The sequence below is a fragment of the Numenius arquata genome, chromosome 9, assembly GCF_964106895.1.
Source record: "Numenius arquata chromosome 9, bNumArq3.hap1.1, whole genome shotgun sequence".
NCBI classification, from domain to species: Eukaryota; Metazoa; Chordata; class Aves; order Charadriiformes; family Scolopacidae; genus Numenius; species Numenius arquata.
Genome location: NC_133584.1, coordinates 7,869,731 through 7,894,692, shown reverse-complemented (window position 1 = coordinate 7,894,692; position 24,962 = coordinate 7,869,731). Strand labels below are relative to the sequence as shown.

Sequence of the window (24,962 nt, the reverse complement as noted above, 5' to 3'; positions counted from 1 at the left end):
TCTCTTTTTTATTTTGTTTAGTATCTCACTAATTCTTGTTGCACAAAAATAATGCCCGTAGGCTCTTTCCAATGGTGTGGAGCTGTTTAAGCTTTAGGCAATAGTAAGATCCCTGTTCAGCTGCGGTACACACCCGTTTTCTTCATTGGGTTCATTTGATTTCCTCTCCTCACGTGGCCATACAGAAACACAGTAAAACACAGACACCCCACTCCCATATTAATTCATTTAATTCCCTTTTATTGTTCCCAACTCATCCCTCTTCACGTTGAAACACTCCTCGCTGCTAAAGGCAATTTTCTTGTGATACAGCACTTTAATTTAAGAAAGATCGGGCAGTCTTAAATGTTTTATTAACTTAACTTTGAAAGTCAAAACGAAAAACACAACTAGATCTTCTGGGGTTTTTCATTAAAAGAATAAAAAAACCCCTGTGTTGCCTAATTTAATTTTTCTTTCCTTATTTAAATCAGAAAAGTTACCCATACTCACTTCCAGCCTCCACACTGCTGCTGTGTTCACATTCCCGGCCTCTTAGAAGTTGGTCTCCTGGATCAAAAGCTTCCAGAAGATTTAAGTCTTCCAGGGCATTTATTTAACTCTCAAGACCAGAAAATTAGAGAGGAGAAAGTGTACCGCCTGAGGAACCCACACTGCAACACCTGCAGCAGTTAAATTGCAAGCAGTAGATTGTTTGCAGTGACTCTCCTTTATGTTGCTCAAGAGAGGACAAATTATGCCAAGTTTTCGAGTCTTGCCGTTAGCTCCCTACACTGAAAGACTCTTGTTGGCAGAGAAAGGGAACATCGAGTCCCCCTTCCAGAGAAGCAGGTGAGCACAGAGATTATGTTCGGCTTCTCCCCCTGCACAGTAGCACTGAGAAGGGCTAGAAGCTCTGGGGGTTAATTCAGTTAATTGGTTACGTGCTCGGGTCTCCTGAAACTGCCAGGCAGACCCCCTCCAGCTCCAGAAATGACTGACCAAGTGCCAGATTCACAGGTCAGGCGCGTGATGAGTTCGTGACATCCGCAGCGAGTTTCAGCTATCAAACCAGCCACCGGGACCAGAAGTTCATTTAACGAGAAACCAGCTGTGCTCCTCACCCTTCTCATGTCATGTCTAACAGCTGGTCATCCTCTCACACTCATGCCTTGTAATTTAGATCACTTTTTAAACCAAAAATTCTGTTTCACAACAGAATGCTGAAAGAATTAATTTAAAATATGACAGACAGTAGCACAGCGCTTGCCCCAGGTTCAAATCAGGGTTTCTCACAGTGACAGGGAGACATCAGTAACATTATTTTAGCATAAAAGACAACCAGTAAGATCAACGCTAGTAATGTGAAACAAGCATTGATGCTGCTGGGTCTTAGGTGCCATTACTTTCTTGATAACCACATTAAGAAACAGAACTGAAGAGTGCAAAACCCAGCAGGCAGGTGATGGCGTTACATCAGATAACGGAAGGCTCACAGTTAACGATGTCGGTGTCCAACGGAGAGAGAGGAAAAAAAAAAAGGAGCAGTTGCACCTGGAGGAGGAGAGAGGGACTATAAAGTTCTATTTTCAGTCGTGTTACTGACTTGTATCAGACCAGCCAAGGGACATAAGCAGAAATTTAAGCCTGTAAAATGATCTGAAAACACCTGTTCACAGAGGTATAATATGTTTTCGTAACACACTTTTGAAATACTTTTGAGTCAGAAGCACAGTGAGGTCGACTTAAAGCCGCTGTGAAAGACAAAATGCTAAGTTTTCAATTTGTACATAAAAAAAAAAAATCTCAATTAAACGGTGTTTGTCACTGAAAATGTATTTAGCTTTCCTATCAACTGGGAGTGCTGGGAAACTCGGTAACAAAACATTCCAGTAAAAATACCGCTCTTCACTATAATAGGTTTGAGGTTACGGCCTTTCATATTATTCATCAACATGATTTTAATCTTCCTTCACAGTCAGGTTTTTCCTTAATAAGAGACGCACAACCCACATGCCAAAAAAGCTTTTAAAACCTACATTCGAAACAACTAATTCCAATATGCAGCTGGATACACTTTCTTTTGGCTCTTCTGCCATGGCATCATAATGTTGTTTATAGTTTATTAGAAGCAGCCATCTCAATTGCCAGTCTTGAAAGTTTACACAAACACTTTAGAATATACAAACACTCCAACTCATGCAACTGAAAGTGTGGAGTTCAAACCCCAACATATCCCAAGAGATATTCTAATTTACTCAGAGTATTTTTCTAGTCACCACATGCAGACCTCCAGCACAAACCAATATGCAGCTACTGTCTTGAGCTACTTTATGTCACTACCAGGCAGACTAGCACTGTTCTTTACAAGGAGGCAGATAAATTAGATAAAAGTTGCTTTTTAAAAAAACCCACATTATTTAAAAATAAAACTATTAACAAAATTTATATCTCAGGGCCTGAGAATATAATCTATTACGTTAATAAAATAACAGATTAGAAATGGCACATACTTGCCTCTGAAGGTTAAAGAGAAATACAGTTACTGAACTGGTATATCAAAGTACCATCTCTCCTACCAGAGCTACTGGGACAGAGCCTTTGAGAAGATTTAGGTGAAGACACCAATACTCGAGCAAAGAATACCTTAAAGGATGGCAGGTTCTCATAAGCAGGAAAAAATGTGGGGTTTTTGAACTTACTGACTATCTTATCATCACTCTCTTCGAAGAGCTTTGCTTGATCAGGCAGAATTACCTCCAATTCTTGTCTGTCCTGCTCTAATACAAGTTATAACTGGAGGCTGAGGAGACAGTACCTGACCTCATCACAGACAATCTGGCTACAGAGTCCAGGTCTTGAGAGGAGATGCTTGATAGGAGGGCCTCTGTCACAAAACTGACCTTAAAAGTCCCAGAAGCGTCTCTCAAATCAATTCACCCTCCAGGGGCTGAAGAAGTTGTATACAATTAGTTCTAGATGCAAATCACTCAGTAACTTTTAACAAATGTAGATACATTATTTGGCCTCCTATTTAGTTTTTTGTTCTGCCTTTATTTACAGTTACAATATCCACAGAAAAACAGGGCAAAAAAATATCTCACCAAATAAATAATTGATTGTAAATATCCTTCTCCTTTTCCAAAACAATATAAAATAAAAATAATGTGAATCGGTACTGATGTACTGATGCATAATTGCTAAAATAAATACTAAAGCAAAAAAAAGAATTCAGGTTGATGATTTAAATGTTTGTCAATTAAACCCATCACAGAAAGTGCTTATTTAAAGCACTGATTGAAATAATTCCATCCTGGAGGCAGGAGATTGCTCCTGCCCTCAAAGTTAAAAATAATATCACCATTAACCTCAGCAACAATTTCCTAATTGCCAAAGATTACAAATCTTTTATGCAACATTCATCCACAGAGAATTCAATCACTCTGCCTTCCAAAACCACTACTGTAATAGCAGTTGTAAGGCAAGTCCCTTTTAAAAAAAGTCAAACTTATGTGATGTATTTTATATGAAAGCATAAAATATTTTGCAAAATGAAAAAGTCTGTCATACCAATCTCTTTGTAAACTAATGTAGCGCCTCACATTACTATTTACGCGTGAAACATAAGCAAGAAGAGGGGCTGCTTGGAGCTCTTCTCTGACGTGTCGATGCCAATTGGCACTATGAAAGAGGCAGCTGGTCCTGCATTTTGTTCTCGAAGCCCTCAGCAATAAGGACTGTCGATACGTGCCAGCAAACCAGTGTCCATCAGTAGAAACAAAGAGGGCAAAGTTTAGTTTTCAGAGCATCCAGAGTTACAAAACTGTTAGTGCTCTTTCAAGAGCCATAAAGAAATGCTGCCAAAATGCACACTCATGCTTCTCCGTTCCTCTCAAACACACGGAGAGAGATAAAACAGTATTCATCCTAAACCACAGAAATAACCCTCACACATACATCTCTTGGGTTCTGAATCTCAGGCAGTATATAAACAATGCTACACTGAAACTGACAGTATTTTTCCTATGGCTGCCTGGTGATCTTGCTAGGACAGTCTGTTATTAAATATGTCCAAGTCTTACAGCAATCTAAAATTGGCAAGTTACAATGCAAAAAACATGCGCTACTCTACCTTTTCTCCTCTACTCACATTCTTCTCTTCAAGTCCCAAGCTCAACTTCTGGTCTCTCTCACCCTCTTCCTGCATCAGAGTTCCTGTGTCATGCTATTCTGGTAAGAACACTGGATGGTTGCGATTGCATGGACAGAAAGAGCAGCAACAGCTTTTTTTTCAAGCAGTTCCTAAAAAAATTACTTTCCTTGTCATGGTTCAGAGTTAACTGTGTCTCCCAACACCTGACCAGCAAGCACACAGCACAAGGCTATTCACCTTCACCTCTCTCCACCAGGAATCCAGCAGCTTCCTGCCCACAGACAGACCCAAGGGGGCTTAGTCCTCACATCACCAGCAGTGACCAGGTGTGCTGAGCATCACCACCCCAGTATCAGGTGATCGTTATCATAGGCCTTTCACAACAAAATCTTGTTTATTCTCAATTATAGAAGAATATGAATTATAACACAACCATCTACATGTACTGTAATCCTACTGACTTTGGTCAGTTTGGTGTCTCCCAGTTAATGCCACTTCGGGGAAATGGGATTCAGTCTCCTTCCCAGCATTGCTGCTTGTGAACTAGAGACTGGTTTTACCTACCTCCTAGTTATGTTCCTACTTCTCCTGCATTATTTCCCTTTTCTTCCATACCAATAAAAGGCTGAACTTAGGATGATAGGGAGTAAATATCTAATGAATATACTAGTTTTATTCAGTGGGATCATCCAGATTCTTGTTCAAGTTCTTTGCTTCCCAGCAGAAATAAACCCATTGTAACCAATGTTATCATACAGATGTCACCTTTAAAAAAAAAACATTAGAAGCACCTTCACTATCCTACATAGTGTCCTATACATCTTTAAAAAGACCTAGGTAATTAAAAAAAAAAAAACAACTAGAAAAATTAGAAAAAAAACATTCACACTGAAATGCAGAAAAGTAGATGAAAGCTCAGGGCTATGAACATTAAGAAAACTAAGATGACGAGCATGCTTTGTCTTCCCTTTCCTCCTGCTCCCACACTTAAGTTTCCATTCCTGAAGCACGTAGCCTTGGATTGGCATTTTATTTAATGTTTATCACAATCAGATATTTGAATACCTCAGCTTTGGCATGTGTTTGGAGGAGACATACATTTCAGGGAAAGTTTAGGCAATTCTGAGGTGCAGTCCATGTGTAGACTACCTGCAAATAAATCATGTTCACGTTTAAAAAGCAAGTTTAAAGAAGTGTAAGTGAGCTGTGGCACACCAGAGAACTATATTATGGGCCACGCACTTTCACTTATCAGAAGAAATGTTTCAAGCCCTCCAGCAGTTTTCTATCTGGTAGAGAATGAAAAAGTAAAGAGATTTATTACATTAAAAAGCGTATTGATTGAAAGCACTACTGTATGACAGTTTCAGCTATTATGACAGAACTTAATAAAATCAAATGTTTACCCCTAAAGGGGATTTTGAGAAATACAGGCTTTTTCAACATTTATGACAATGAGAAAATTTGCAAGGGATAACATTTTAGCGCTGAAAGTAAATGCAAATAAATGTTCATTTCTCCAGGGGAGCTTTGAGGTTTGCCGACATGACGTGCTATGGATAATTGCATTGTGGTTTAGCAGTAAAAACACGTACTTTGATTGTCTGGCTGGAGATGTCAGCTGCTCACACAGCTGTGAATCAGACAAGGTCGGAGATGATGAGAGCCAGCAATGTTTCAGCATCATAATCAATTTGTATCAGCAGCAGCAGGATTGGTACTCCGTGCTGCCACGCGGCTCTTGGAAGTTCGTTATGGCACCCAACCGAAAGAACGATCCTCTTCCTCTCCCCTCATCCGCTTTGCTCTATCACTCGACAACTCGGACGCGGCTCCTCCCAGAGCCCAAGCCCCTGACCCAGCTCAGTGCCATATCTAACCACCCAGCAGCTACTTTCCTGGAATAACTCTTCTACAAGAGTAGAAAGAAACGTAGATTTTCCCATTCATATTATTTTTACGGCCTGCAAATTACTCTAGACCTGAAAGCCTAGTCTTAAGAAGTACTTTCTGTTCTTTTTATTTCTTGAATGTGATCAAGATAGTTCAAGATAGTTCCTTATACCGGATCAGGAACAGCTCTGCCATCTAAATATCAAGCCTTATGGCATAAACAGGCAGTTACTCAAACTACAATTTACACCCTCTTACCAGTCTCCCCTACTTACCCTGACTCAAGTATTTATTAGTATTCTGGCATCTGCAAACCTTTTTTCTTGTAAACTGCAATGAAATTTACATTTTTTTAACTTTATGCTGCTTTCAAATGAAATCTCTACATTTGGCAGTAAGTTTTAAACTGTTTTAATAAAAACACTAGCTGAAGTGTTTAATACTAGCTAAACAACAGGAGCAAAAGCACACTAACAGTCCAAAAGAAAGAAATTCTCCAACTTTTTGCAACTACCAATTCTGCATACAACTTATAACAGCCCAGAGATCACGAGCTGTCTGTCTGTACATCTTTGTAGAGATGGAAACTTCCTTTTGGGCTTGCTTACCTGTCATCTTTGTTGTCTTATTACCTGCAGGATGAACTGAAACTCTACAGGGCTAATAAAGACAAAGGGTGATTAAATCTTCATGACCTTCTTTTACACGGAAGATCTCTTGGGCTGGCCATAAGCCAGAGAAACTGGTCTGTCCAGCCAGACTGGTATCTAGTGACAGTCACTGATGGTGAACTGTTGATGATAACATGAACCTGATTAGTCAGCAGCAGAAGCAGAAGGGAACCTGCAGTTATAAAAGCTGTTTTAATGAAAAAAAGAGCCTCACTCATACCTACTCCCTATTTCAGAAGGCAATGGCACAGGGCATACATTCCCGAACTCTTTACAGAGGTTTTCAAACTGGTGCACGCATGCACACCACTAGGAATATGCAGATCATTTTAATCAGCGTGGATGTGCCACATGGTATGAGCAGCAACAGCTCCTATTACTGCTCGTCTTTGGCATCCAGCCCGAGATGCCAGATGAGCACCCCAGCAAAGGCAGCTACTGCTGACACACAGGGCTCCTCCTGCGTCTGTTTGGGTCCCAGCACACACAGGGACCTACCTGGTGCAAAGACCCATTGGCAAACAGAGCACAGCATGTGGAGGTAGAACATCCCCTGCATGGATGAAGGTGTAAGGTTCATGGGATGCTCAGCTACAAAAACATGGTCACAAAATTGCCCGGGCAGAATCACAGAATCTTCATGGTTGGAAGGGACCTTTGAGATCATCGAGTCCAACCACAAAAAAAAACAACACACCAAGAAAACCCACACACCAAAAAAACCCCACAGACACAAACCAACAATCTCGGGCACTAGAGCATGCCCTGAAGTGCCATGTCTACACGTTCCTTAAATACCTCCAGGGATGGCGACTCCACCACCTCCCTGGGCAGGCTGTTCCAGTGCCTGACCACTCTCTCAGTAAAGTAATTCTTCCTAATGTCTAATCTAAACTTCCCCTGCCGCAACTTCAGATCGTTTCCTCTGGTCCTGTCACTATTCACTTGGGAGAAGAGGCCAACACCCTCCTCTCTACAATTCTGACAGCAGGGGACATAGGGGAGGAGGCTTGCTTTGCAGGGGCATAGAGTTGGGAGGATGGTGGTAGGGTCCAAAGGGTGGGTGAGCTCACTTAAACTTTCAGGTTTTAATGAATACTACAGTGAAGAAGTGGAGCTAGAGGTATATGATTTCTGTGCATAATTATAGCAGCTGCCGCTCTTAAATTAGTTTTGGGAACTCTCCTTTCAAGGGCATAGATTCAAACCAAAGAGCACTACAGAAGGACTATGTAAACATTTTACTCCTTTTTCTAGATCAGCATCTGTGCTGTGCTTGAAGCGAAGAGCAAGTCCTGAACCTCGAGACTCAAGAAACATTAGTGCCAGATACTTTTGGATTGCCTTTGTGGGTCAGAGAACTTGACCGATCTCACTCATGACCATTTCCAAAGAGACCAGCATGTCCAAAGACTCCTGGGGATGGAGGCAAGGTGTAGCACTGCCTGTAGTTTCACTACTGTGAAGGCAACACTTATGTGCTGAGGAGGCCCGATAGATGGGTAAGATAAAGGGGGACCAGGCTGAAGGCTCCTGAGAGCTGGGGAAAATTTAGAGGTGCTGGATCCACTATATGGGAACCCAGCAACTAGTTTGGGGCCTTCCTATAGCGAAGGCTATAGGGCTTCCTATAGCCAAAGCTGCTGTAGAGAGTTGCAGCCACCGGCAAAAACTAGACAGCAGCAAACCAAAGCATCTCTATGCCAGGAGACTGTTTAAAAATTGAAACTGCCTGAAGCCAAAACTCAATTTTAAGGAACAATTTACACCATAAATATTTGGATCTCCAGCAAGAGGGAGGAAAGAGAAATAATGCTCTGGTCCAACAGAGCTACTGAAAGCATGACATTCAAGACAGAGCTAGAGCAATCTGCCATGTTAATTAACCCCACGTGACAGAATAATCTGAATTTTCTTTCTCTCACACTATTAAACACAAAAATGTCCAAATTCCTGACCTGCAGAATGGAATCAATCAAAATCTTACTGCCCCAAAACTGTATTTAAATTTATGTATTATACATCCAGGCTGGACACCAGGTTAAGCAGGACTAGCTAACAACTTTTCACCATTGCCTACGTTGTGTGATAAGCAGTATCAGGAGTACAAATCAGCACATTTTTAAAGAATTTAAGATGTTGCTCATTTCTGAGCCTTGATCCGTCTTTAGAGATTGCTTATGTATCTAAGGACGTGGCCCCTGGAGCGCTACTGCAGGCTATCAAGTTAAAAAGCGCCAGGCACTCTAACGACTGCGGTCTGAACATTCCTGTTCAGTAGCTGTGAAATATCCTCCCCATCTATGGCGACGGATAAGCTGCTGAGCATCAACCACGCAGCAAGAGCACACACGCAAACACTTCCTACGGAGTAGCCAGAGTTCCTCAAGTTCATGGAGAAACTTAAATGACTTTCATAACCTGAAAGCATCTCAGAATCAAAATAGATTTAATTAAACCAGTGGCAATCAGTTGGCTGCTTGTGTGCCCAAACATGGAAGCACCGATCCAAGCTAAGCTGGCAGACTACATTTAAAATTAATTGACTTCTTGATTTTTATAAAAATTGAAAAAGACTCAATTCTACACCCAATGATACAGCTGTGAATGGCAGCGATAAGAGTTCCTACTTCCAATTACATATTTTTACACCATTCTAATCAATTTTAAGTCACAGTTTTATACAGCAAATGAGCATATAGTGTGGACCTAAAAATCCAATAAGCATGGTTTTGTAGGGTGAAAACCATAACCGTGTAACATGATATCCAAGAATCAAAACTTGGATAAATTAAACAAAATGACAGAAATGTTTCTGTATATCATTTTGGCTTACATTTTAGGCCACTAGTTTGGAATTTATAAGCAGATTTGAGACTTGCACATCAACATAACCTCACCTATGTAAATATTTATTCAAACATTTAGGCATTTTGCAGAGGATTCTAGATTAGAAACTGAAGGAAATTACTATAAAAGGAAAATCATCCCAGCAGTTTCTTTTTAAAAACTGCAAAGCCTCAAAGGCTTCACCTTACAACTAGGGCATAACACCCATAAAAATTCAAAACTGTTGTTTGATTTATTCTTCTATTTCATAAAATCTCGAGCCATTAATCCTTAGTGGCCTTTACTCAAAAGTATGATGGACAAATTTTCCTCACAAAGTTTGCTTAAGTAGTTCAGTATCAGAGAAACAGGTTTGAATTAGAATTAGCAGATCCAGATGAACTTAGAAAAAAATAAAAAAAGAATTGTTAGCTGTCTCTTCTTTTAACGCAGAATAAACATCTTCTGCTATTAGGATCAGAAACTAATAAAATAGAAAAAATCCAAAGATCACCAAAATAAAAATATTAGGTCATTAGTTCATATTTGGTAGAAGGCAAACATTATCTTCCGACTGTCAACTATCACCTCCAATTAAATGGAATACATTTCCCCCTGTCAATGCCTGAAAAGATGCTCATCATCATAGCACAGCCTACACGCAGGTGAGCTCAGGTCATCAGTTTGTGAAGGGGTAAAAAATCATGTTAAATGGCATGAACAGAAGTGTACAGATACCATGTCCTGTTCTGACAGTATGATTTATAGCTCCTCTGCTGATATCCTCACATTTGGTAAATTTATGGTAGTTTACCCGTTGAGCTTCACTGAGGACTAAGTCATCTCATTTTTGTTAAAGGTGGAGAATATGCACAGGAGCTACTACTGTGGCACACAGCATTTCAGAAGTTCCCTTCCCAAGCTAACCCTGTGGCAACTTGTTTGTTGTGGCGGGCCTGAAGATGACAGCAAGTTCACCCCAATGAATCAGGGAGGAATTAATCATGCTTTCAAGTACCTATATTTTAAATGCACAGCAGGCTCATTTAAACACAGCTGGCAGGGTGCCCTCTTCCTCCAGGCCTTACCCCAGCACTCACGTTTCCATACTCTCAGACAACGCTAGTTAGGACTCTCACCATTATCTTCTGACCTTGCCCCTTTTTTTTTGTCTTTGTAAGTTAATCAGTAACCAGAGACTTCTGCCAACAGTTCGAGCTACTGATTTCAAGGTCCTGTAGCACACAAAGCATCAAGTGATTCTGTATGCGATTACAAACATGAGCCATTTATACAGCAAATTCCCTCCTTTCACATTTAAACTCCCCAATTTTTCCCCATGCTACAAATAAAAACAAAAAGGTGTATTTCACATACTGCAGCACTAAGTCAGCAACTCGAAAAACCAATTATATCAGGCAAAATGCTCTTATCCACACCTGCAGATCACAAGGAACAAGCTCTGCCGTGTTCCTATTTAAGGAGGCTAAGAGAAATAAAAAGAGCAAGGTATTTTTTATGAGACAGTTACTGAGCTTTAATTTCACACCATCGTTATCCACATGAGTTTACGACTGCAAACAAGCAAAGACAGGATATAAGGTACCATCTATTGCTATAATTATTTTTAAAGCCTTCACCTCCTAGGGTTCGGCAAAAACAATGATATGTGACAGAGCCATAACCATAAAACTGCAGATGGTAGCTGAGCTACTTTGTTCTTGTCTAATACTGAGATCTCATTAAACTGAGTGCTTAAACCTTAAATATTTGAGAAAAGAACCTCTTAGTAAATGCTAGTTAAAATAGATAAATCATTTTGATTAAGCATCCATCCTTTCCCTTGCTCAGCTTTCAAGCTCATTGTTTGTTATTTTATCCTTTACGTCGTTTGCCACTTCTTAATCTTCCAGCCTAGACAGCCCCAAAACTTCTAAAGAAAGGAAAAAGGGGGAAGAAAAAACAAAAAAGGCACTCAAGCTGTCTTTAAGCCTTATAAAGAAGCTGATGAGAGAACAACTAAATATTTTCTTCTTTTTTGACTAAGTTGAATGTTCTCTGGCCAAAGTCATTCAGTGAGACAACAGGCAGAAACCTTTTTCTTCATTCTTTCTAACTCTACTTCTTTGCCCTCTACCTGTTCTGCATCATCATCATCACCACCATCATTATTATTCAATCTTCAAGAAACAAACTAATTTTTTATCAAAGGAAGACTGCACTACACACCAGGTATCAAGTTTTATCTCTGAAATATTATTGCCTTTAACAAGTAACTACTGCAGCACACCATATTCTTAGTTGTAACACTGAGCATTAATAGTTATTTTTGCGTATCGCTTTCTCATCAAGCCAGCCACAAAATTTAAGTAAATGGCTGCCAACCTATTCAGGCTAAAATTGTAAGATGGAAGAGGAAATGACATAATAGAAAAGTAAAATTTATGCAAAATGTTGGCAAGATTTAGGCAAAACCCAGAAATCTTCATAAATTAGCACTATACAGTAATTCGTATTACTTGAATCATGCTTCTCTATCCTTCCACTTCAACATGATATGGCAGGAAGTCATTAAAGGAGATACACTCCCTTGTATATAGCTGGAAAGAATTAATCTAGCATCTCATTTGTGGTATTGTCTGTTTGGAAAAAGAGCTTTTCCCCATATAGAACAGTTTGTTTCACATGTAACTGCAGAGATTAGCAGTTCTTTGTTCTTTAAATACATGTAAAGAAATGCAATGGGAGCCCACAAGGAAAATTTAATCTTTACAAAGGCTTTGCTACACATGTAGGTAAAGTGTTCCAGTCATTTATCTTTTGAAAATAAACAAACAAACAAATAAAAAAATAAAATAAGACATGTAGAAAACCAATTCAGATAGAGACCTGAAATTTACTATTATGTACATGGATTAAATAAGAGCATTAATTTTTGCTATTTCTTTTCCCTCCCCTCTTTTCTACTCACAACTACAAAACCTGCTTAGATTAAAACCTATTTTTCATAATTTATTTTTTGCTCTTTGCACAGCACATACTTCATGCTCTTCTGATCAGTTTTACATAAAATCTAAAGCTAAAAACTCGTTATGTCCTCAATGATTAGGCATGTATTTTCATAGGAGTAAAGGCCACTAAGAACATCTGGGGATTTCACTGAAAGATAAATAAGAGATACTAAATACATGAATTTTAAAAAATATTAACTTTAGTAAGATTTGGAGAGAGATCTGCTAAACCTTCCAAAATGTCAGGCCTCACATAAAAGGCTCATACTTTGTCACTGAATCAATTAAAGCAAGTTCTGAGGAATCAGAATACAAAAGACAAATGAGCTTTCCACAGATCAAGTATTATCATTAATATCTCTTACTGATGCAATTCCAAGATCCACAACTAAACAAACAAAGAAACAAATATACAGGGCACATTCGTGTCACGTAGCTATTCTTCTCTCTGTTAGTTTTGGGTTATTTAATATACTGAGCTTGCAACCAAGTGTAGGGCAAGATACATATATGATATAAAATTAAAGAAATAAGATCCCCCTTTCACAGTGCCAAAGTCTAAGCCTGTATATCATCCTTCTATCCATAACAATCTCAGAATACTGTTTAAAAACATGACACACATGTTCCTGCAAACTTGTTTTGGCTGATCAGTTCAGACAAGGAAACCTGTCAGTTTAAACAAAGGGGAAGGCAGCAGAAGACAGAGCACAGGCACCTTCCATCCAAAGCCTCAGAAAACAAGAGATGTACCAAATACACCGATTAGAGCTAGATTAGAGCTCATACCCCTTCAGGAGAAGATGTATACCAGTTTGCGATATATATATACCTTTATTCCTCGAAGGCCAAGGGACAGTGAACTGGCACCAGTACGCCAGTAAGAGTTGGCACAGCTGCGCCCCAACTGAATTCAGACATAAAGAGGAAAACAGGGTTCAATCACAACCAGAATTTTTTACGAGGCTGACAATTTTCATTATCCCAAGTGTTTGCATTATTTTAAAGGGGGCAAAACGCTAGACACTGTGAGACAGCAGTAGCACAGACGAGTGACTCCCTTTACAACCATGCAGGCAGAAGAGCAGCTTTCCGATTATGTGCCCGAGGCCTGGGTTTTTCAGGAAGCACTTACAGGTTTAGAGGGGCAGCAGCTGCCATCCTTGTGCTCCATTAGTGTCCGGTCACTGCCAATGCTTTTCCGGGACAGACTTTTGACTACTTGATCTGTGAAAGCAGCTGGAAGAGCACCCAAGCTCTCTTGCTGCCTTACCCTTCCTCAGCAGGAGCACTTACATTAAAAACTTCAATGTTTCTCTCCAGCTTCCATCATCCCAGCAAAACCCATAAGGTGATCTCATACCCAGCACAATGGTTGGCTAGAGCTAATCTGTCACACAAGGACAAATTCTTTGTCCTTTTACACAGTTATGAAACATGTGCTTTGTGCTATATGAAAAGCTATGTGGCAGCACCACAAACCTAAAGGAAGAAGAAGTTTCAATATTTGTTATCTGTAATAAATGAAGCATCCCTTCAAGCTGTAATACTAATTACATAGCACAACCTAAAAGAAATCACCCTGCCTAAAAAGGCTAAGAGGTTAAACACCAGAAAGTTTCAAAATGACAGTTTTCCTGGCTTTCCACTAGGGAGGGGACAAGTATGACAGCACAGTTGTAATGACTTAAAAACTACATGCAATTCACAAACACGATACTCATTCTCAGTGACTCCCTGGTCCTCACTTGAGAGCAAATTACTGCGAAGACACATTTCATGCACACCAGCTTTAACGCTGCACACACTCCTGCCTTTAAGAGGATTCCTCTCCAACCACTGCCGATGAGCACAGCTCCTGACAGGAGGGGGAGACCAGCCCTCTGCCAAAATCAGATCACACCACACTTCGCTGTAACAAAAGATGTCTCTAGGGAGTTTCTGCTCATCATCGTTATTCCACGCACGTAAGAGCCACCTCCAACAGCTTTTACTTCAATTAAACCTTTACTACTGTAAAGGGCAGAGGGGGTATAAACACATTTATACCGCGCCGATCGTGGAAGGGGTAATGAGAGATAAAGGGAATGGAGTGTGGCTCAACCACTATTTAGAGACTCCCTCCCCCACGACAAGAAGAAAGGACACCCCCCCCCCCCCCCCAGCAATGTCTCAAGATAACCACACAAACCTGGTGGGGGAGAACACGTCCATTCCTTGCCCTGTAACCATCCTCCCCCTCCACCACCCCCTTTTTTTTTTTTTTTTTTCCAGCTGAGCACTTGCCTCTCCTCCGTGCCCATCAAATATCCCGAAGATGGAGGGGTGAGTCTTGTTCACCAGGTCAGTGATTACTTCGAACCTGTCCTCCATGTGATCCCTCCGGCCTTGGATGGAGTAGACAGCCACGTTGTGGCTCTTGAACTCCCAGGTCTTGGAGAACTCTGCGTCCAGCACGTCTAGCCCCCCGAGCCTGTCATTCTGCATGATCTCGGCCACCTTGCCCTTCACCATCTTCACCGCATCCCTGCTGGACTTAACAATGGTTTTCACCTCATCCGTGTGGAAGAAATAACTCCACAGGGCCAGGCTGATGCACAGTAAGAACAGGGTCTCCGGTCTAAGCAAGAAGTAACGCATGATCCGACCCAGCAGAGACAGCAAAGTCATTGTATCCTCTATCATTTATTATCGAGACCGTGTATCCCCGCACCATGCAACGCGCACCCCGGCGCCTGGGAAGGCTCCGAGCCGAGGCAGCCAGTCAGTGCATGCTCCGCTGGGGCGCAGCCGGCGGGCGGGCGGGCAGCGCCGACTCCCGCGCCCCGCCGCTCCCTCCTCCTCCTCCTCCCGGCGGCGGCCTCGGGGGGGCCGCTCCGCGCACCGCCGCTGCCGGCCACCGGCCCCGCGGCGCCCCGTCCCTCCTGTGGAGGAGCGGGCCCGGCCCGGCCGAGGAAGGCTCCGCCGGTGCCGCACCCCTCGCGGCCGCGGCCCCCCTCAGAGCCCGGGGGGAACCCCTAGGCCGCTGCTCCGCCTGCGGGCCACCGCGGGAGGCCGCCGCGCTCCGCCGCTCTCGCAGCTCGCCCCGCCGCGTCGCGGAGCCAGCAGCCGGCCGCAGCGAAGAGGTGCCTGGCAGGGCCGCCCGCGGGTACCTGTCTCCCGTGTCCCCCACGCCTTGCGCCGTCCCTCCCCCGGGGCGGAGCGCCGCCGCCGCCGCCTCCTTGCCCGGCCCCCGCCGCCAGACTACAAGCCCCGGCGGCCTTGGTGGAGGGGCGCCGGCGCGGGCTGGCGGGGGCGGCGCGGAGGGCTCTGGGAATTGTAGTCCAGCGGCGGCTGCGGGACCGGACCCGGGGAGATCCGGGCGGCGGTGCCGGGCGGTGCGGGGGGATCGGTGTGAACCGGTGCAGACATGATAGCTCAGCCCTATGTGGTGGATACGGGGACAGCAACCGACATCGTCGTCCTGGACTCGTGCATCACACTGTTGTGCATGACATCCTGGTCTCTTAAGTTGGAGACACAGACCTGATGGATGGACCACTCGGTGGATAAGGAACTGGCTGGATGGCCACACTCCAAGAGTTGCCATCAACTACTCAATGTCCAAATGGAGACCAGTGACGAGTGGTGTTTCTCAGGGGTAGGTACTGGGACCAGTACCTACCCCTGAGGGTAGGGACCAGACATCTTTGTCGGCGACATGGACAGTAGGATTGAGTGCACCCTCAGCAAGTCTGTCTGCCGATGACACCAAGCTGTGTGGTGCAGTCAACGCGCTGGAGGGAAGGGATGCCATCCAGAAGGACCTGAACAGGCTTAAGAATTGGGTCTGTGTGAACCTCTTGAAGTTCAGCAAGGCCAAGTGCAAGGTCCTGCACAGGGGTCAGGGCAATCCTGAGCACAAATCCAGGCTGTGGGGAGAAGGGATGGAGAGCAGCCCTGAAGAGAAGGACCTGGGGGTGCTGGGTGATGAGAAGTTCAACACGAGCCAGCAATGTGCGATGGCAGCCCAGAAAGCCAACTGCATCCTGGGCTGCATCCCCAGCAGAGTGGCCAGCAGGGTGAGGGAGGGGATTCTGCCCCTCTGCAGAGCTCTGGCGAGACCCCCTGCAGTGCTGTGTCCAGCTCTGGGGTCCCCAATATAAGAAGACCTGTTGGAGCCCCACCTGCTAAAAATCCTGGGAAACCGAGAAACAAAACAGTGCCGGGATTTTTCTAGAGGATAATCTTACAAGATTGTAATCAAGGAGTCTCCAGTTACATTCCTGGGCTCGCAGCTGAAGGGGAACCAAAGTAGGAATTTCTCAATTATGAAACTGATATTAGAGTTTGCCCAGACAGCATTTTAATGGCAAAAAAACCCCAATACTCAAAATGTGTATTCTCTTTCTCTGACCCATTTCTGTAAGTTGTCGCTTTTCTGCTAACTGATAAGCAGTGAAAATTACAAGCTGTGACTGTGTGAGCAGAAGTTTGCTGGAATATAAACAATTCAGCCTAGTGCCTGAGCTGCAAATGAGCTGGAGTGATTTCCAGCCAGCTGGCAGACTGACTGAGAACTGACAAAATTCGTCAACCAGCCTCAGAGGGTGTGACAGCTGATATAATAGCCAAACATGTTAGAGTGGTGTTGAAGATGAATTAGCAAACCACAAAACCAGTCTAGAATTTTGAGTGGAAAAATATAATAAACTGCCTTTCAGCCAAGGCTGAGTGTTCAGGTACGTGCCTTCTGAGTCTTCCAGCAGCTCCCACTTCCTTAGGACTTCTGTTAACATAGCAGTCACAAATAAATGTATATAAAGTATTGTTTTGCTAGTTTTTACAAAGATCAGCTTAAGTAAATCACATAAACCCAAATCTGGTTAACCCAACGTTAGTGATTTTTGTGTCCGGTTCTTACATCCAGCTCTGAGAAGCAGGGAACTTAATGACAGGTGTTGTATATAACAATGATAATGCTTTAAATCTTAGAGGTCCGCAACACTTTGTTAGTATTTCAAAGGACTATCCAAAGTTGTACATTGCAGGCCTGAAGAAACTCTTACCTTTATCTTCCCATCTGTCACTATCCACTTGAGCTGAGCCGCGGGGGTCTTTTATCTGAAAGGCCAAAATACGCGCCCGTGAGTTCGGTGATACGGTAACAACGCAGAGAGCAGCTGCAGCTTATGCTGCTGACAGAATAGCTAACTTCGCAAGTAATTCCTGGAAACATCAGACCAAACGTGACAAACAGAGGCTGAAATTAGCTGCACAAACTTTGTAGCTTCATCTAACCTGAGCTTTTCTACCAAAACTTCTCAGTTTAAACAAAGCCTCGGTTTTGTTCTATCTAAACTGCGTCTGAGTGCGCCCGGGAGACACTTGCGTTACAACACAGATCCCTCAGCACAGCCGATTTGTCTTTGTATGTGTGCCCTCAGAGAGCTAATTTCTTCTCCCGGGCTTTTTGCTGTATCTGCTGCAGCAACTCCCTTTTGGCTTTTTCGTTGTTACTGGCTGGAAGCTGTTACGTGGCCGCTAAGCAAAATTGGCTCTGTAATGATTGTGCTTGTTTATAATAACAACTGTATTATGGCTTCTTTTAATTCTATTTAATTTTATGTTTAATGAAAGTTAAAATAAATGCAAAAATGTGGAGAATACTGCTCACTACCACCAGCTAATTCATTATTTAATTGTCATTTTAATGAAATATAAATGTGTATGTACTGTCAGGGAACAGGGGCTTCTGTATTTCAGAAGCTGTATTTCACTGACGGCAATTTGAATTCAGCCGATGGGACTGAGAAGTGAAATAAAGTGGTGCTTTCAAGCCAGAGAGTGCACAAATCACTCCTCCAGCCACCAGCGCGCATCTCGTCATTGTTATTTCAGTTGTCGAGAACTGGTATCCGTACACTGCCCAACAACTTTCTCCAAAGAAGTACAGGATCCTCTCTGTGTTTAACCGCCCCCAGGAGCAGAAGATGCTCCATACTACCCTGGAGTAGTCCATTAGCAACATCATTATTGTTGCCTATCTTTCATTGCATTATACATATTTCATACTGCAAGAGATTTTGACTTGGTTCCAAAAGCATCTCGGCTGTGAAAATATGACCTGAAATGCTCTGCAGCTGCAGTGTCTAAAGCTTTCCTTTCTGAACGGGAGGCAGAAGAAACAATAGGGCACAGGAAAGGTCTTGTTCTGCTGAACAGATGCAATGGGGCAGCAATTGCCATCGTGACAGGGCCATCTCAAAGTAATCCATGTAAATGCTCAGCCCTTGAAATGGAACTGCCCACTAATTAAATGCTAATAATCCAGGTATTACTTACAACTTCTAACCCGATGTACCATTTAAGTGCAAAATTCAAAGCAACATTGAGACAGCCCAGTGGTCTGATCCAGAGCGAGCCAACAAACCCACTGAAGGGTTTCATCCCACACTGCTTACCCCCCAGATCTCCCCAGGGGAAGAACGGAACAGAAAGATCCAAACACATTCTTTTAAACACTGGAAATCAATAATAAAAAAATCACAAATCTTTGGGATATCAGTTGTTATTGAAAGATTTCATGTTGGTTTTGTTGGGGGGGGGGGAAGACCTCTGACTTTTGTTCATTTGTGAAAGGAATGAAAAGCCGCCACTGAGTCAGCTTCACCAGCAAACTTAATAATGATATACTATGTAAGGAGCTGAACATGTGGAAAAACATTTCTTGCTCAACAGCTCCTCCTACTGCTTACATGTAGCATGAAGCTATCAAGGCATAATTTGTTTTCATGCATTGGCTACAGAAACAAACAATCTGCTAATATAAACATGCGTTGATCGTCTATTTAGTGTTATAATACACGGGGATTTGGTATATGTTGCCTGATATGGAATAAAATTGGAAATTATTTTGGGTCCAAGAGAAAAAAAGCAGCATACAACTTTCATTCACAGGCAATTTTCATGGTACCCAGAATTAAAGTACAGAATAAGATACGGGAAAAAGCACTCATTTTTTTTCTAGTCTGCACAATACCAACACTGTTAGCATTATCATTTCTTGCTTATAACAATGTTTTTGATTGTAAGAAGCCTCATTTTGTAAAGATACTTACAATGATAACTTTAATAATAGTAACAATAAAATTTATCTTTTTTACTCTGTATGCAAATGGAATTTGCTAATATTTTATGATGAACAGGGAAGATACAATACTGAATGGGTCATCAGCTTTACTGGACTTTACTAGCATGAAGCGTTTCGTTTGATGGGAATTTCCTTGTAAAAATACTACCAAAATCTGTAAAACGTCTATTTTATAATATTCTAAAATGTGGAGTATGCTTCTGCTATTATTTACTGTATTCTGCTGCCTATTTGAAAAGTCTTCTCAGGATTTTCAGATTCAAACAGTGTTATTAGCATAAATCAGAAGTGCACAGTAATGTAGGATACTGCAGGTTAGTCCTTTCTTTGCAGGTCAGAACACCAAAACTAATATTGAAATATTCCCAGAAGCCTACAGTGCCATCTCCCTTTTCTTCTGTTAATATATAAAATCACAGTAGAAAAAATAGTACCAATGGTAACTATAAAATTGTATTTTTGCATGTCAGGAGTAAAACTGCAATGCAGTAAAATCTCTCTTGGTTTTCTTTTCAGATGTTTTAAAGAAAATTTTTTTAGAATATTCAGAATGTTCTTTGGCCGTGACAGACACAGGTCTCCAGAGGAGCAACAGTATAGCAACATAAAAACCTGCTTTCTACAATAGTTTCGATAACAGGTAAATAAAGTTCTAGTTTTTCTGCCAATTATTTTTATGCTTTGTTTCAATGTCAGTTGATATGAACAACACTTTCTAATACTGTTTCTGGAATGTTATGTTCCAGCAAATGCCAAGCATTGCAGGTAAATTCTGCCTTCTCCCTTGTACACCCATGAGAAATCCTATTAGAGGAATTTTGCTCATCTTGCATCTCCGTTGAAGAGGAACATTTGCAGATGTGGAATGAAAATAGCAATTTTCCACACAAGTTGTTCTTTTCTGTTTTCCATGATTCTCAATTCCCATTCCTCATTAAAGTACATCTTCGCGTGTAAAGTCTGATGCTTTTCCTTTACTTCCTGGCAACATAAAATGAGCTTAGCGTCAGTGAGAACGAGAGCCACAGGATGCAGGGAGATTTCTGGAAAACAATCATGTTTTAGTAGCATCTTTTATTTAAACATAAGATTCTGCTATGGAATAGTGTGCACCGAACCACAACAGTGAACCAGCATATGGCTCTGCAGCTGAAGCACATCCTGGATATAATGGGAAGGTTAAACGTACGCAGGTACCTGCACGCAGAGAGATAACACAAGAATGGAAATCCCAGACCCAGTTTACTGATGTTAGGGCATATAATTTCTGATTAGAAGTATATCATTTGGTGTAAATTATAAGCTAACATTATTTCAAGAAAATAAAAATCAATGTGATTTCCCAAGTGAACTAAGGGGTATTGCCTATTAGTGTTTACATATTCTTATTTACTTTTAATATCAGAGCCAAACTACCCTGGGATACACACAATCAAGAGAAGATGCCAATATTCATTTCATGGAAAAATTTAACCAGGGATGTATTTCAGAAGGAAATTCTGGAGTCTATCAATTTACAGAAACTTGAATTAATACAATTCTAGAATTGCAAGAAAAATTTGGCTATCATAGGTGAAAAGTAAAACATTTTTCCAACAGTGAGCTCACATGCTGATGTAAAGACAATCTGCAACTGGCATAAGGAAGTGGGATGGAAAGAAGCTGATGGGAATACAATGTGATTCTGGTCTCGGTATACAGTTACCAATTGATGCAAACAAATAAAAGGTTCACAAAGAAATGCAATACCGACAGTGACAATGAAATGAGAATGAAAAGCTGAAGCTCTGTTCACACTGAAGTCAGCGGGAATCTTTGCCTTGGACCTTGGTGGGAGCACAATCCCACAATTTTAATTCTGAGTCCACCTCTCAAGGGCACGACATATTCTTGGAAATTCTCACTGATTTATTCTGAGGTTTCCCTGGTTAGGCCCTCTGTATCATAATTATTCAAAACACATTTTTCCCTGTCAGTTTCCAGAGATGAACGCACTGAGAATTGAAGCATGACTGAAATATCGCCAAAAAAGCCCGGCAGATAAAGCTGAAGATGATCCTGACTGCCAATGCTGCTATCTAAAGTATTCTTTCATTTAAATAGCAGCATAACTTTGCATCAGTACTGAGTGGAGACATAGTTGGAAATGTTTCTAAAGGATTTGCTGGTAAATTAATGCATCACAAACTTAGCACTTTTATGAAGAACTCTAAAATATGCAAGGAAAATATAAATAGAAGCTAAGCAATTTAGAATCACTTTGAATTAGCTACAAACTGTCAGCATTCTTACTAAATCTTTCTCAGATTTGAACACAAATTGAAAAAAAACCACCAACAAAGCAATCTTCATTTTCTTCTTCATTAATTTTTACTTGGTTTAGCAGATGTTTCATGTCTTTGTTGTAGACTATTTAATTTGCATTAAGCAAGAGACTACAAATTTGATTTATACATTTTAATTCCTTGCATTTTTACTTTTATCAGATACATCTGTATGCAAAATATTATGGGCTGCATTCTGGACTAGATCCCCATGTCAGCCAAGCCAGGCTTGTAACAAAACTGAGATGAGAGGGGAACTGAGGTTACAGGTGCCTTTTTTTGTGACTTACACACTAAAATTAACTGCGGACTCAGCTGACTGCACGATTTAAAACAGATCCCAAGTTGCACTCAGCTTCATGCCTCTTCAAGAGGTTAGTTACAGCAACGGTGAATTTCAAAGGTGCAGCAGCGATCCAACCCTGACACCTTCCCTTGACCATACTCTTAATATACCCTAAAAAGTAAAGCCTTTTAAAAGGCATGATAGAGATAACTCAGCTCTGGGCTACTCAAGATTTCCTTGAGCAAGCCAGGTAAATTGGTTTTCTGACTGCTTTATGGTCCCCGAATGGCACAAAGCAGGCAGCCTGTGTTCCTTTTGTCTCTGGGAATATGTGATTGATTCTCACACACTGCTGCATTTTCATATGCAGCCTCAGGGACAGGCTTCTTTTACTCAGTTCAAAAGGCTGACTTATTTTCCTAGATTTTGGTGATGGAGATAGAGAAATATTCAAACAAGGATGGTCGAACAATTTTTTTATTGGGGTATGGAGAATTTATTAAGACTTTCCCCATTTATTAAATTATAGCATTTGTATTCATGCCTAGTGCTTGAAATTTGCTTGAAATAGGTCTGTCAATAAATAAAGATGAAGCATTCGTACCTCTAGGGCTGAAATGGGATATGTATTTTATAAGCAGCAGGAAAAGGAAGAGACTTAGACTTTCTCTAAAAGTCGGCACAGAAAACTGAAGGAGCATTGCTGATGTCCACTGGATGCAGCCATAATCTTCCTCCAAGGGAAATACAAAAGCACAGAACGAAATACAAAAGGAATTAAAAAAAATAATCAGAAGCTAACTGTTAAGGACACTGGCAGAAGAAGACTTTAAAAACATTCTGTATTAGGTAATAGGGATAAGCTGATTAGAGATATTTAGATGTTTATGCTCATTGAATCATACAAGAAAGTTTGGGTTCATAAGAACTGGATGCAGTAAGAAAAGTGATGATTCCCAAACACAACTCCTACTCAAGGATGTTTTAAGTGATATCTATTCTTCTTGTGTGTCTGCAGCAACAAACGCATTTCTTTTTGTTTGTTCTCCGTCTTCTCATGGGCAATATGTCTAGTGAGATCCAAACGGCATGGTTTGTACTGAAATAGCTGAATGGGTTGGTACCTTCAGCTGCCAGAACTGTCTCCTTCCTTCCCACTTTGTGAAATATACATACCACAGCACCATCTGCTTCACCACAATGTAGATTTGCCGCATAGGAGCTGTATTTAAATGGGAAAAAATCATCTGACTACAAGAGAATTTTATGACTTCGTTTTAATTTTCTTTTATATCTACTTCCCCCCCCCCCCCCCCCCCCCCATTCCCATATCAGTCCTAGGTCTCCTGAGGCACCAGACTGTGAAGCTGACACCAGATGGGGGAATGAGCTTCAAACAGCTGCGGGCTTCCCTACTGCTGCTTCCAGCTACCAAGGATTCATTTCTGCACGTGCATACAGAAAAAGCTGGTGATAGCAAGACAATACTAAATTCAGTTTTCTTCCCTGCAAGCTCCACTGCTTTCAGCATTCTCACAGCTCACAAAATCTGCCACAATCACAGTATCTGTTTAGAGAGGACAGAATGACTGGCAGCTGCCTTCAGCTGATGAAAAAGAAGGGAACAAAGGACAAGAGAATGCATAGAAGGAACGGAATGTATTTACACAGATCCCTCTGCAGGAGGCTGTTTATCAGATGTTACGAACAGATTTATTTATAACTAATGACTTCTCCAAAAACATTGTTCTCTGCTGACCTCTACACTTAAATTGAAAGTCAGAAGACCTACTCTGCCAAGTAAATTAAATAATTTTAAACTAAAACACAGAGGGAAAAAGCTTCTAGCTATATCGTGAATATATCATTAACTACTGTATCTCCTGCTTTTTCACCTCCTTATCATTGCTGGCCACTATGGATAGCTCGAATAATCTATGGATAGCTCCAGAATAACCAGTAACACTGGTATATGAAAAGAAAATAACCACAACTTGATTTAATATGGGAGTTGAGGACACTTAGCCAGTAATCCGATCAGTTGCTTATACCATCAGCTCCTTATACAGGGGTTCTGTCTCTCAGTGGCCTGTGCAATGCCCAACCCATTAGTAATGCTCCACAAATAAGGAACAGGGATTTGGACTTTTCCAGGCTGACATAATTAGTCACTGCCTCCTACAAAAATACACAAAGCAATAACCGGGCTATTTCAGCCTGCCGGATCCTGCCTCTTCTGACTGTCAAATCCACTCCCAGGAACGTGATAGAGCTCAGCTTACAGAGAGGATCGTGCCCTTTCTTTGATCACCGTCTCTGCCCTCCTGAGTAGCTCCCAACAGCAAAGCGTAATGAGGTTCAGCAGTACGGAAAATGCCGGCACGCTGGAGTCATCTGCGCCCCAAAGAGACAGCTAATTCACCTCACGCTGCCGACAGGCTCCGTGCTGTGGGACTGAAGATGCATGTTCTGCAGTTGGCTCATCAGCATCAGCAACGCCTGTCATCGCCTTCAAACCGGGATGCTTCAGGAGTCAAAGTGTGTCCTGTCACCTTTTCCTCTCGCAATGCTAATTGGACTCTGCGCTCTGCAAGTGCACAACAGAGACACAAAAGATGTTGATGAGTCTTGTTTGTTGCTGCCTATAGAAGTTATGAAGGAGACCTTTGCAGTAAACGGAAAGT

General features: G+C 41.7%; 1 protein-coding gene across 1 annotated transcript in view; it reads right to left on the bottom strand.

The window, feature by feature from the left end:
- Positions 1–15,394, bottom strand: part of PPM1L (protein phosphatase, Mg2+/Mn2+ dependent 1L) — a 102,007-nt gene extending 86,613 nt beyond the window's left edge. The window contains exon 1 of the mRNA XM_074153663.1: positions 14,823–15,394. Within this exon, the coding sequence (XP_074009764.1) occupies positions 14,823–15,221 (399 nt within the window). The 5' untranslated portion in view covers positions 15,222–15,394. The remainder of the gene's footprint in view (positions 1–14,822) is intronic.
- Between the last annotated feature and the right edge of the window lie 9,568 nt (positions 15,395–24,962).